This window comes from Zootoca vivipara, chromosome 1, assembly GCF_963506605.1.
Source record: "Zootoca vivipara chromosome 1, rZooViv1.1, whole genome shotgun sequence".
NCBI classification, from domain to species: Eukaryota; Metazoa; Chordata; class Lepidosauria; order Squamata; family Lacertidae; genus Zootoca; species Zootoca vivipara.
In genome coordinates this window covers 27,871,671-27,886,153 of record NC_083276.1, presented here as the reverse complement: position 1 = coordinate 27,886,153, position 14,483 = coordinate 27,871,671, and the positions used below count along the sequence as shown (strand labels likewise).

The 14,483-nt window shown below is 42.8% G+C and overlaps 1 protein-coding gene across 1 annotated transcript in view; it reads left to right on the top strand.

Moving 5' to 3' along the window:
- The window catches only part of NRXN3 (neurexin 3), a 1,204,733-nt gene that overhangs the window by 337,560 nt on the left and 852,690 nt on the right, over positions 1–14,483 (top strand). Inside the window, exons 3-4 of the mRNA XM_060282978.1 lie at positions 700–1,001; positions 10,103–10,264. Coding sequence (XP_060138961.1) covers positions 700–1,001; positions 10,103–10,264 — 464 coding nt within the window. The remainder of the gene's footprint in view (positions 1–699; positions 1,002–10,102; positions 10,265–14,483) is intronic.

The following is a 14,483-nucleotide window of genomic DNA, read 5'->3' as shown; positions in this document are numbered from 1 at the left end:
TCTGCAATGGATAAAAAAGGGGCCACACTTGTTGATCTAGAACAGTCATTATCAACCTTGGGTTCCCAAATGTTCTTGAACTACAGCTCCCATCACCCCCGACCATTGGCTATGCTGGCTAGGAATGATGGGAATTGTAGTCCAGCAACATCTAGGGACACAAGGTTGAGAGACTGATCTAGAGGCATGACTCTCACTTTGAGTGCAAAGGCCCTTGATTCCATTCCCAGGCAAAGCCTTGTCTGAAGGAAAAATGGGCCATATCTTTGCAAAAGGCTGTGGCAGTGGTAGAGCATAGTATTTTCATACAAATGGTTCAGTCATTGGTGTCTGTAGATAGGACTGGACCTTTCTCTTCTGCAACCCCAGAAACTCATCTCCAGTTAGTGTAGAGCAGTCTTCCCAACCTGATGCATTTCAGGAGTTTTGGGCTCCTATAATCCATGATCTTTGGCCTTGTTGGTTGGGACTGATGAGAGTTCAAGGCCAATGATAACTGTCAGTGTTTCACTTGGAATAAGGCAACTTCCTATGTACCAGAGGCAACCAGTTCAGGTATTCCTTTTTATGTGCAGTGCTAGGCAGGGAGCAAACCTGCTACAATGGAACAAGAGCAATGTCACAATAATTCTGAAAAACTTTATTATCGCATGAAACAAGACTGACCAAATGCCTGCATATTTTTGTCTTCTTCTGCAGCAAGGGACGAGAATGTAGCCACCTTCCGTGGTTCCGAATACCTGTGCTATGACCTCTCTCAGAACCCCATTCAGAGCAGCAGCGATGAGATCACACTCTCCTTCAAGACGTGGCAGCGCAATGGGCTTATCCTACACACGGGCAAGTCGGCTGATTACGTCAACTTGGCTCTGAAAGACGGCGCGGTCTCATTGATCATTAACCTGGGGTCCGGAGCCTTTGAGGCCATTGTGGAGCCAGTCAGTGGCAAATTTAATGACAACCATTGGCACGACGTTAAAGTGACACGCAACCTGCGGCAGGTAATGGGGAAGGAGAGAGAATGCTGGGGAGGCTCCTCTCTGTTGAATCAAAGGTTGGGGTAGATCAGTGGTTACAGGGCAACTGTTAGATAAACAGGGGCTCAGGGTGGGAACAGCTGAGCATTTGCATCCTAGCAAGGAAAACAAGTGTTCATTAATTTACTGCAACTTAGCCTCATTGCAATATCTTCATTTCCACTTAATAATTTTCTGTCTCCCCCCCCCCCCTCCCTTGATTTGATTTAACAATACGATTTTGTGACTTAACTTTACTTTCATCTCCCTTTTCCTTTGCTCTTTCCCCCTCCTTTTCTTTCTTTTTTATTATTTCCTTAATTACATTTCAATCTTATCAGTAATATTCTTGTTGCATTTAATTACAGTAGGAATGGAGACTGTTTTCTGCAGCTGCTTTATCCGCTCCCTTTTTTCTTCTTTTATGTCCTGTTAATTGATTTAACCATTTCCATAATGCCATTACTCGAATGCTGTAAGGACCCAGTGCACTTGGACGTTCTCTTGTGCAAAACCTATTGCAACCAATGCAGTGATATTTCAAGAGGGCTTGTGCAGGAGACCCTCCCAGTGACCTGGGTCCATAAAAGCCTTTGTTTCTGCCTCTACACCCTCTTTTTTTAGTTTATTTTTTTGTGTGTGCGAGTTACTTATTTTAACCTTACGCTCCTGACACTTAACAGGCCGTACTTCTTCCAGATCTCCCTATTTTCTTTGTTTTGGTTTTCGTTATGAATCTACACTGTTGCTTCTTTTCTCTCTGTCCACTTTTCCCCCGTGAGGACTTCAAAAGACCTACTAATCAAAGCTACCATGGAAGAGGCTCTACAATGGTTGATGTTGCCCTTTTGCAACTTCACCTGTTGCTCTTCTAAGCAGACAGATCAGGTGGTGTGCTCACTTAGACAGCTCTTTAATATCACAACTTTCTCATAAATTATAAATAAGAACTTTTAATAGGTAGGATTCATTTAAATAATCTTGCTTCTGAAAGCTGGTGAAATGTATCAGGTCACGGGGTCATCTACATCATGACAAATGGAACCTTATGTTGTATAAGTATATGTAAATCATATTGATTAGGTAAATGCTGTGTAAAATAGTTTGTAAGCTATTATTTCTTTCAAATTAATTATTTAAAGTGCTGGTGGTTTTTTTTTAATGCAAACATTCAGACTGACACTTGTTGATGCAAGCAAAACATAACCTATTTATTTTGCTTGCTCATATGAATGTTAACACCAATCATTTTATACAACTTTATGGACTGAAAAAGCTGCCTTCAGGGAACATTTATACTAATAGAAAGTAATAATCCTCATGCCTAAGGACATTAACTAATCACAGTCAGGGGCCAAGAAAATCTTTTTTCCCCCTGGGCATTGCCTTGCATAATTAGGTTCAATTTCCAGAGCCTTCCAGTATCAGCAGCCCTTAAGCAAAATCAGCAATTGCCTTCTCATTTCCCCCCCAGAAACGTTAGATCTGTAGGTCTTAGGATGCCTCCCCCCCCCCCGTACATTGCTTTTTTGTGTGTGCCACTTGAGATATACCTGAACGATTCAATGCTCCAAATGTAATAAATATAATTATCTTACCTGCAGCAACATTTAATGTGGAATATACTTACAGAAGAACAATCTGTAAAGCTGATTCACTTTTCATATTGCAATTCATAATGAGCAGCAGCCCTGTTTTTAAAGAGAAAAAAAATCGTAATTTCCAATGAAAGCCTTTTCCTTTTAATGTTTTCCTCCTTGAATAAAAGTAATTGAAAGCCATACCAGATGCAAGGAGTGGTTCAGCATCTATCAGCTAGCTCAGATCCACTACAAAACTTCAGTTACAGAACAAGAACAGTTTCTGCATAGGGAACAAAATGCATAGTCCCTCTCATCCACTCCCTTATTACCAGTGATTTGAGATATGCTAAGATTTAGAATGTATGCCTTTTAGCAGTTTAAGTATCACTAGCTTCTGTAAAGATTTTACTCTCATTGTTCACTGCCAAGTGTTACACTTAATGGCAGGGAGTTCTACAAACAGTGTGTGTGTGTGTGTGTGTGTGTGTGTGTGTGTGTGTGTATGTATGTAATGTTGCTCTTTATTTACAGAAGAGCTGCAAATTAATTTTACTTCTCACCTTGCAGCATAATATAAAAGGATAAGCATTTTCCCCTGGCCGCCCAAGATCTTTTATAGTTCAGCCATATCTTCCCATCTCTCTCTCTTTTTCTCCCCTAAGTGTAGCAGCAAATGGGGCAAAGTTGCTTACCTGCCTGCTCAATACCGAGTGTCACTGCCAGTTACCTAGAGGGAGAGGGGGAGTGGCAGTGAGGCGCTTGGCACAGGTATTCTTGGGATACCAAGCTGACTGCTACTGATTCCAAATCCACGCTAGCAAAATGCCCATTTTCTGGATGGACAATGGAAGGTATGTGCACCTGGGAAGTGTCCCTTCCCTCTTCATTCCAGGGAGAGCCCTTCCACCCATTGTCAAGGATAAAGGCATGCTTGAGGGCTCCCATGTTTCCCCTGCTCCTGCCAGGGTCTCCCAGCTGGGTTTGGGAAGCTGTGCACCATTAAAAATGTCTGGGGCAGTTGAGCCAAGACGGGCACCAGGAACAGCGAGCCCTGGCAGCTGTCCAATGGTTGTGGAATAGTGATGCCAGCCCTGGATCAAAGACAGATTTTGCACCCTTTGCAATTGTCATTCCCTGGTGGCAGCACTTTTGTTACTTCCATATATGTTGATAGCTGACATTAGTTTCTATGGAGGAAACTCGGGAGTTGTACTGAGGGACACTATCTGGGTGACAACTAGCCCTGCACTCTGTTGTGGTGACCCAACTTCAGTCTAACTCCAGTTATTGAGAACCAAGGCCACTTATTTCTATCTGCATAGTTGCATCCTGAGTTCTATTTATTGGTTTTCACTTGAGTGTAGGAAACCAGCTAATACATCCAGATAAAGGCGCTGTTCAAAAGCACACCAGTGCAAGTAGATAAATAGGTACCACTGTGTTCCAGTGTGCTCTGGCTTCCGTCACGGTCCTCTGTGCGCCCGTAGCAGTTTAGTCATGCTGGTCACATGACCCAGAAAGCTGTCTGTCAACAATTGCCAGCTCCCTTGACCTGAAAAGCGAGATGGGTGCCACACCCCATAGTCACCTTTGACTGGACTTAACTGTCCAGGGGTCCTTTACCTTTTCACCTTTCACACTAGTATATGGGGGTTTGGTGGTGATCAAAATGCCCTTAGGATGATGCACAAATGTGTCATCTCCACCCCCAGTTTTGGCCCTATCCAATCCAGTTCTATGTCATCAAGTAGCAATGTGCAACTGTACCTCATCTCTTATTGTCTCTAGCATGGCAGCACATACCTATTCTGCTGCAACAGTGTGGCAATTCACATTCATAACACTAGCAGAATGTCACTATATACTTTTAATCTCTTATTGACCATCAAACATTATGTTAGATTTGAGGCATGGCTTCCCTTTGTGACATTCATGTTTGCTTCCTCCTTAATATGTAGTGTTTGCCTGCACATTTAGCCCCCCCCCCCTCTCATGTATCCTCTGCCAATTTCCTCTGACCCAAAATTAGACACATTGGTGTGTAGATTCCTGATTACCTTTGCAACCTTTTAATTAGATTTGCTTATATTAGCTTCCTTCCAATCCTCTGATATCAAGAATGATAGGAGAGATGAAGTACATACCAGAGCAAGTGATTCAGTCATTTCATATTTGAGCTCTAATAATGCTGCTGCTCTAGTGACCAATTACTTTTTACTGTGGACATTTGTCCTCAAACTACTTCCATGCAATTTTCAGGGTGTAATGATTCCTTAGATTTGTTGCCTAAAGATAACACTTCAGGTATCCCTCAGATATATACAGTATATATATATGTGTGTGTGTGTGTGTATGTACACACACACACACACGCACACACACACACACACACACACACACACACACATTTGGAAGGCAGATACGGAGAGCACTCTGGGATCTTTTTCAATCTACAGAGACTGCAAAAGAGAGTATGGTGGACAAATGAGTATGCTGCTCCTCTGTAGGCCTGTTGCTAATCCATTATTTTTTAGATAAACCCTTCTTGGTTTTGCTTAGCACAGGCTTACATTTAACTTCCTACAATGTAGTTATTCTCTGGTTTTCCAAATCTGGATCACATTTCCACTTTTTCAAGAATGCCACACTTGAAAGACTACATTTTCTATTCCAGCACTGCAAATCTTTTACTTCCACAGATCTGATGTATGTATGTATGTATGCCAAAATGTATGTGTAAGCAGAAATATAGCACGGTGTCAGGCTAAATTCTGCTCAAAGTGACACCGGGCTGCTGGGTTGCAATTGAAAGCAATGTTTTGTTTGTTTCCACTGGATCACATGCATATGTAAATTTCATTCCTCATGCAGTGGATGGGCCTAATGATCCCATTTCATTCAGACATTCTCATCAGTCCAGTAAAGGACTGTCACCTCAAAATGCAATTTTAAAATGTAACTTTATTTATCAATTTTTATCCATGTTGTTTGTTATTATTATTATTTTTGACATTTTCAGAATGGCTGCTCTCTGAAATTCTCTTGCCGCTTCATTGACCGTTTTGGTTAATGGTGTATATTATTTTTTCTGAGGCTGGGTGAGAATTGGTCTTCAATGACAGGCAATGGCCAAGGGAAAATTAATCTTCCAGGCATGCCAGAGCTTCCTATTCAAAATGCTGGGTTCAAGGAGGATGACAATTAGGATTAGAAGTGGAGATCAGTTGTAAAAAATAAATAAAGATCTCCCCTTCAACTTGTCAGACAGAGGCAATATAGGCAATGCACAGCAGAAGGGCACGGCACAACTCTTTTTGGACTGTACCACTCCAAACATCTTTTGAGAGATCAGTGTTTCACCATAAATAATAAACACTCTCTGCATTGCAAATTGGCACATCAAGGACATTGCTAGTCCAGAGCCTTTCTTCTTGATGTACTAGTTTTCAGTGTGCAGGGAGATTTCTATGTTGAACATTCAAACATGGTATCCCTGCTTCTGCAGTCTGAAATGGTCTCCACAACAAGAGTTCACATCACGTGATTCTGCTGCATGTGTAAATTGGTTTGTAGTTAACACCAAAGCACCACCCTTTACGGCTGAGCTTTTCTTGCGTAGTCATTGCAGTTTCCACGGTTAATTTACCTTGTTAAAAGCTTACTATTTTAAAATAGTAATACTCTTTGCTAAAATATTAGCAAATGGGATACATTTTTTGTGGTAGGAATGGGATTTTTGATATTTTTCACCAGCACTTTCAGAAGAAGGTTAGTAATAGGGGTTGCTGTGTCTACCCTATTTAAACATTTAAAACAGGCAGAGCAGGGCAGCACAAAAACTGGAATCTGTTCTTGTCTTGCTTCTAACATTTCATAATCTTTGGTGACCCCTTTGCCCTGCTGCAATATTGGATGGTGTGGCGAGGCAGTGGCACTCATCTGACCTCTAATTGTTTATGTCACTGCTGCTTTTCAAAAGGTGGAGGAAGGGAGCAAGATGGGTATGGTGGAAAGGCCCTGGCAGTGCCCCTGTCTGGCATTCCCACCAGTACACCTGCACTGTGCCAACTTCACAGCTGCCTCTCGCTCTACCTCCTGGTAAGCAATAGCAGTGTGCGACCAGCCAGAGGTGAGCTGAGCATCACAGCCCTACTGCACCATCTGCAACTGCCCTGCTATACCCCTTTTCTTCATTTATGGAGTGGAGGACAAGGCTAATTGTGACACACCCTGCAGTACATGTTGAAAGGCTTCCCTGAGTATTAATGACCATCATCCAAAGGGAAAGGGCACGGTGGCATTGCAATTGCAGTTGTGCCGTCTCATGTCCCAAACAGATATTGACTGAAAATATATAGACGCAACATACTAGGGCTGCTGTCTACTAAACTGATATGCAGTCATTTATTTTAAAAGCACGTGGGAGTCCACTTTGTAACTGGTGGACTTATTCCGGCATTTTCAGTGTGTTTCAGTTTCAGAATGGGAACAGAGGGCAGCTTTTCTCCTCGCCTCCTGTTGTCTCCGGCTGAAGGAGTTTGGCAGGTTTATGAAACACTGCAAAACCCTGTTAAGCAGCCTTGCACTTAGCAACTTACCTGGCAAACATAGGTGACCAGGAATTCCATGCAGGAGAGTCAACAGGCTAGCAGAGGAGATAAGGGACTCTCCATCTTTGCTCCTCTGCACCTTTTATTATTCTGCATCTCTCCATAAGCCTAGCAGTGAGCAATAGACATACTACTCCCCGCCTTCTCTCATAAAAGGACATGTTAAATTCTACCCATCTTTCCCCCTTCTTCCCAAAATATTTGATGCAAGCAGTCACCATGCCTTCCACAATTAGGCAAGCTTCTCCCCACCCTCCTGAGTACCGCAGGTGAGCTACACATCGTTTCTGTTAGTCCAACCTCTCATGTTCTGTATGTCTTTCCTGAGAGTCACCAGTTCAGCCGCTTTAAAGAAATCTGGAAATTGGGGGAACGGGAAGGACAACCCCCAGGGAATCGTCAAGCAACAGCCTGCACCTGAGAGATATATTCGGTTGGTTAGAATAACTGAGCAGCGCTGAAGGGTAGCAGTGGCTGGAATAACTAGGAGAGAGAAATGGGCTTGGGCGGTGGGAGGAGGCAAGATTGGAATCGCTCATGCTGGTATATATTTATGCGGGGTTGAGAGATATGGATGGGGAATACATTTTTGAAGGGCTTTTGGAAAGTAAGTATTGTTTATATTTTATAATTTTGATCCAGTTTGGGATTGAGTGGGGGGGGGAGGGATGGAGTTGGAACGTTGATAAACTTTCTCGGGGTGGGATGGGCAGGAAGCAGCAAAAGGAGAATGGGAAGGGTAGGCAGCTCCCTTCCTCCTAACAATCTATATGGCATGGTTCCCCCCCCCCAGACTAGTCCTGCTCATATTGTCCTCTTCTCACTCTGTGTGTGTCGGGCGCCCCAAGCCTTTTTTTGAAAGACTAACACTAGACCATTCATGCAATGTGTCATTTTTACTAACCGACTAATGTACTAACACCCTAACGACTCATCTTTGCTTTTAGTTATTTTAATTAACAATCGTTCTGTTCACAATTTTTTAATTTCCTTTCTTCCCCCCTTTTCCGCAAAGCACTCAGGCATTGGACACGCTATGGTAAACAAACTACATTGTCTGGTAGATATCATTCTTATTGTCTCTTTTTTTGGGTTTGCCGTGTGTTACCTCCCTCTACCTCTCCATCCCCCACCACCCTGTTTTCCTCCCGACCCTTTATACTGACCGTCCCCCTTTTATTTTCTTTTTTCTTTGATTTTGCTGTAAATACCCTTTCTTCCTCTTTTTTTTCTTTTTTCTTTAAAAACAACAACATTTTCTTTAAGAAAAAATAACACCAAGAAGCAAACAAACAAATACAACAGTTCTGGAAATGGGGTTTGGTCATCTTTCTTCATTGGCTTCTTCACGTCATTCATTCCCACCCCCCAAAAAATATATTTTAAACTCTGTTTCCCACCCCTCAATATTTTTGCAAACTCCTCTTCTACCTATCTTTTCTCTCTTTCCTCCTGGTTTTCTTTCTTTTGCGCTCTCTCATTCTGCCTCTGCATTTCTTTTGGATTCTCTGAAGGTTTTTAGCTCAACAACCATGTCAGGGCCTATAGTTTGTTGTGGTGAGGCTGGTCTTTCCCCCCCTCATCCTTTTGTTGTGGTGACAGCTGTTGTAGGCAAAACTGGCCGGAGCATTTCCTGTTCTTTCCGCTTCTAACCCTCTTCTTCCTGCCAGCTCCTCTCCATATATTTTCTCTCTTTCTCTCCCTTCAACCTTCCACTCGCCATGGCCAAAAGGAGCTCAGCCAGTTGTTTGTTTCAGCACATTTTCCGCATGGCATGCCCACCTCCTCAGTCCCCACTCGCCATACTGGAAGCCTCAATCTCTTTCCCACCATCTCTTTTCCAAGCCACAAATAACCTATTAAAACAAAACACACCTCATTTTCGCTCCCTTCCTCCCCACCCTGCTCCCTTTCCGTCTCCCTTCACCTACCATGTGTTATGGGACTTGGGATATTTTAGACTACTTCTTCTTTCTTTTTGCCCTATACCCCATTTTCTGGAAAGGTCTGGATAGTTTAGTTTAGCGCTTTTCTTTTTCTTAACTGCATGCAAGTGTGAAAAAGCCCCCTCTTTCTCTTTCAGAATCTCTCTCTCTTCTTCTGAGCTTTGAATATCACTCGCATGGGTGTGTCAAAGTTTGGTGTGTGCGACTGTGTGTGGTGTGTGCATGTTGCCATTTTTTTTTGTTCTCTCTCCTGTTTCTCTAATTTGCTGGGGTGTGGTTGACTTTTTTTCTTTTTTATTATCACTATCTTTCTGTTAAATCATATTCTCTCTCTCTCTCTCTCCCTCGCAGTTGCGGTCCTGGGTGGTGGGTGGTTGTCTCTGTAGGTCCATAGCATGCTCCTCCATAACGTATTGAAAGTGAGACCCCTCCCTTCCCCTCCCCTCCCTTCCTGGATGCATGACTATCACCATACCGTGTGAGCAAAAAAAAGAAAGAAAGAAGCAAAATCAAATATATCAACTTCGTCTTCATTAGTGTCTTTACTAACAACCGTAACTAACAATAATCACTACAAATAACAGCTAATTAATCATTTTTTTAATTTTAAAAAATAAGCTCTCAGAAGCTCTCAGAGGAACAGTTCAATTTTCTGGCCTGGTTAAACAACGGGAGCCATTGCGGCAGATTAGAATAGCTCTTCTTAGCTTTAGCACTGTTGAACTAACAGCACAGGTGACTGAGGAACTGAAGGGACAGGGGCAAAACAGCAGACCAGAAAATGGAACTGAGCTGCACCGAGTAAACAAACCTCAGCGAAACATGTGTGAAAAGTTGCACAAGAGGTAGGGGAGATGACTTGCTCTTTCTAAGAACCGTAAGGTCATTGCTGGGAATTTTGTTTTTTTTTCCTTTCCTTTTTTTTGTCCATTGTGTCCTTCAAACAGGTGACAATCTCTGTGGATGGAATCCTCACCACCACGGGCTACACACAAGAGGACTATACCATGCTAGGCTCAGACGACTTCTTCTACGTAGGTGGGAGCCCCAGTACAGCTGATTTGCCTGGTTCGCCTATCAGCAATAACTTCATGGGCTGCCTCAAAGAGGTAAATGTTTCAAACTGTGGGCATTCTGTTGTTTGACAATTATGTTCCCCACCCAAGTTTTCTGCAATTCCTTTACTGGATATTATATGTACTAATAGAGAACTACTGTAATCCCCCAGGGGTTTCCCCTCATGTCACCAAAGCACTACCCTTTGCACAATAACAGGGGACATATATGCAGGTTTGGGGGAACCGCACATGAAACTGTTGGGGAAGAAGAACCTTATGGGGAGAACTCCAAAAGTCATTTTCTCAGTGCGTACAGAATGTTGGGGGAGGGAGGGCTGGGGATAAGGAATGGAGTATTCTTGAAAATGGTGTTGACTAATTAGCTGCAAAATGTGGGCTCCATACTGCAACTCTTAATTGCAATCTCTCATACAGTTGAACCTCTAGGCGGCAGTGACAGTGACATCTGGGCAGCAGTAGTGACAGTAATAAAACAAGCCACTGTTACCATGTATTCCACAGCCAGGCCTCTGTCACTTGAGCTAATTGCAGATTCAGCAGCTAACATTCAAATACATCAGGTGAAGGCAAAGAGGGCCTAAATCCACATACACATTTTGAGCTCAGGCTAGGGGGTGGCAAAGAGCACATCTGAATGGAATGAAAGCAAAGGACAAACTGAGACACTTGAAACAGGCTGTTGGAGTTGTTTTTAAGGTCATCCCAGTTTTTTTTAGCAACTATTGTAGACTTTATGAGAGAAAGAAGGGTTGCGGACTGAACCACAGACACATATCATGGACCAACGGGAAAATATTGCACAAGTGTGGGAAACTTCTGGACCTCCAGCTGCTGTTGGACTACAACTCCCATCAGCCCCAGTAAGCATGATGAATGGCCAGAGATGATAGAAACTGTAGTTCAAAACTTCCTGACACCTCAAATAGTAGAATGTCATAGCAGAGAGTGAAGAAGAAGAAGAAGAAGAAGAAGAAGAAGAAGAAGAAGGAAGAAGAAGAAGAAGAAGAAGAAGAAGAAGAAGAAGAAGAAGAAGAAGAAGAAGAAGAAGAAGAAGAAGAAGAAGAAGAAGGCGCTTGCTTAATATCAATAGGCAGGGAGTTTCAAGTGTAAGTGCGCTACACTAAAAGATTGAGTGCTTACAAATGCAGAACGGGTATTATGTGGCACAGGTAACAGTGCCCGTTCCACTGACTGAAGCAGACTAGTGGGTGTATATGGGGTAAGGCAATGTCTTAGGTATACTGGTCTCAATGGCTTTTATATACTAATAGCAACACCTAGTACGTGGCCTGGTAGCAAATTGGCAACCAGTCACACACACACATGGTATTAATCCTTATTGTTGGGGCAGTGTCCTAGTTGGACCAGCCTCTACTGCCTTTATGTGTTATTTGTAAAACAAACAAACAAACAAACAAACAAACAACCCAACCCAGACCCTAAGGTAAGGTCAAGTCGCTCAGTACTCCATTAGCCCAGTGCTGGAAAGAGAGGTGCTAGATAAGACAGTTGCAACTGCCCCATCTCCATAATGTTCAATGTTTCTAGCCCCCTCCTCAGTCTTAAGCCCAGAGGCACTGGGGGTTATGAAGATAGGAACAGCTGTGGCCCTCTGGCCTGTTATGCATGCATGCATGCATGTATGTATGTATTTAGGGATGCAAGCATCAGACTCTGGCATTTGCCCTGCTACGCTGGGTGCTAACACCAGGCATGAGCCACAATAACCCCTCCCTCGTCCCCACCCTAACTGGAGTAAAACTAGCAAGGAGTAGAGTGGTTGAGATGGTAACTGGAGAACACAGTACAAAAAGAGAATTGGGATGGCGTAATTGCACCCATTAAATCCATGCCTCCTTTTCTGATTATTAGCCATTTCAGACAGAATGGTTTTTGCATCCACTCTCTGAACAGATGATTAACGGTTTAATCTCTAATAACTTTACGTTTTATGGAACCCTGCTAGGATTCTGCATCTGGTGAGCCAAGCTATTTAAAGCTGTGTTAATTCTGTTAATTGCTCTACGTTTATTTGGATTGCTGGCACCTGCGGGCTTTGGGATAATGTTTGGGGTTTATAGTCTCCCTGCTCCTTGCTGAGGAAAATGGAGAAGGACATTTTCCTTCAACTAGAACCAATAACCTTGGCAGAAGGTCCTTACTAAAAAATGTTTGTCCTCAAGACTCCCTCTCCTACCACAGCTGAAAGCAATGATTTGTCACTCAGAGCACCGGATGTTGGCTTGGTTGGGGAGGCAGCCATCCTGTTTTGCATCCAATTGCTATTATAAAAAGGTGGTGGCCAGAGCATCAAGGAATGGTGCCAGAGCATTTGAAAGGCCGGTCAGTTTTCTCTTTGCATATCAGACTCCCAAGCCAGCTGCCAGCACTCCATTTTCCCTATGCAAAGGGCCTAGGCACTTTGAAGACACAGATGTGTTGCGGGGAAGCTTTTGGGTAATTTTTGAACCCAAACTGGGAAGAAGCAAAAGCATTAATTGCAAAGCAAATTAAGTCCATTAGATGTGCCAGTTGCCTGAAATTGGGGGCAAGGGGACTCTATAAACTAGCGAAGCTGTGCTAAAACCACTGCTGAGTACAATATCTTAAAGGGGCTGAAATGGTCCATTGAGTGTGTGTCCCTCCTTTTTTCCTGATGAGACTCAAGGCATCTCACAAATAAAAATAAGAATTGCTAAAAACAATAATTAAAAAACAATTAAACATTAATAGAATTAAAACTACATGGATATATAAGATCTGTTTAAGACAAAACAACACAACACTAGTGCTTTCATTAAAAGCAGTCAGTTTCCAAGCACTGGAACAAGAAGGTCTTTGTCTGTTGGCAGGAGGACAACAGGAGAAAGCCAATCTAGTTTCTTCAGGGAGGGAGTTCTATAGTCTGGGGGCAGCCACCAAGAAGACCCTCATTTTAAAATGGTGGTATGAACAGGAATTATTGTTGTAATAATAATAATAATAATAATAATAATAATAATAATAATAATAATAATAATTTATTTATACCCCGCCCATCTGGCTGGGTTTCCCCAGCCACTCTGGGCGGCTCCCAACAGAAAAATAAAACACAGTGATCTATTAAACATTAAAAACCTCCCTAAAGAGGGCTGCCTTCAGATGTCTTCTAAAAGTCTGGTAGTTGTTTTTCTCTTTGACATCTAATGGGAGGGCATTCCACAGGGTGGGCGCCACTACCGAGAAGGCCCTCTGTCTAGTTCCCTGCAACTTGGCTTCTCGCAATGAGGGAACCGCCAGAAGGCCCTCTGTGCTGGACCTCAGTGTCTGGGCAGAACGATGGAGGTGGAGACGCTCCTTCAGGTATACTGGACCGAGGCCATTTAGGGCATTATTATTATTATTATTATTATTATTATTATTATTATTATTATTATTATTATTTATTATCTTATGGAAACTTTTTCTTCTGAGATAATCATAGAAGCCAACTCCTAGGGGCCAAGGGGTTTTCACCCCACCCAATAAAATATTTGAACACCTCCAAAAAAAGTTGACGAGCATTGCCATTCAATCGTGTGCATGCACTGCATCATGTGATTGATTATGTGGAGTGGGGTTTATCTGTCCCCCCCAATATTTCATTCAAGTTGGCACCCATGAAGATGATCCATTAGTAATGGGCTTCCACCACTTGCTCCCATCTGTAAGATGTCAAGGATCATACAGATAGTTGGTGTATCTTTGTGAAAGACTTCATACAGTTATGGCAAATAGAGAGGTGTACTAGCTCCATCTACAGAAGGTAGATGCTTCTGGATCATGAATAAAGAACTGAGATGAAGGGAAGTTTGTAATTATACAAAGACATCAAGAAGACTGCAAGAACATTAACTTGTGATAAGGTCTGGTTCATATTGTGGGAACGATTATATAATTTAGCAGAGTTTAAACGATCCCCTGTTTGAGTTTATGCAGCGACAAGCGGGTTGCTAACTCATTTGAGTCCTATCAATAATTATACCTTCATGGTTGATAATCCCTTTCTGTCCCTCTTAAAGAAAACACACATGAATCTGAATCATATTAACATAAACGGCGCTGTGGGTTAAACCACAGAGCCTAGGGCTTGCCGATCAGAAGGTTGGTGGTTCGAATCTCCGCAACGGGGTGAGCTCCTGTTGCTCAGTCCCTGCTCCTGCCAACCTAGCAGTTTCGAAAGCACGTCAAAGTGCAAGTAGATAAATAGGTACCGCTCTGGCGGGAAGGT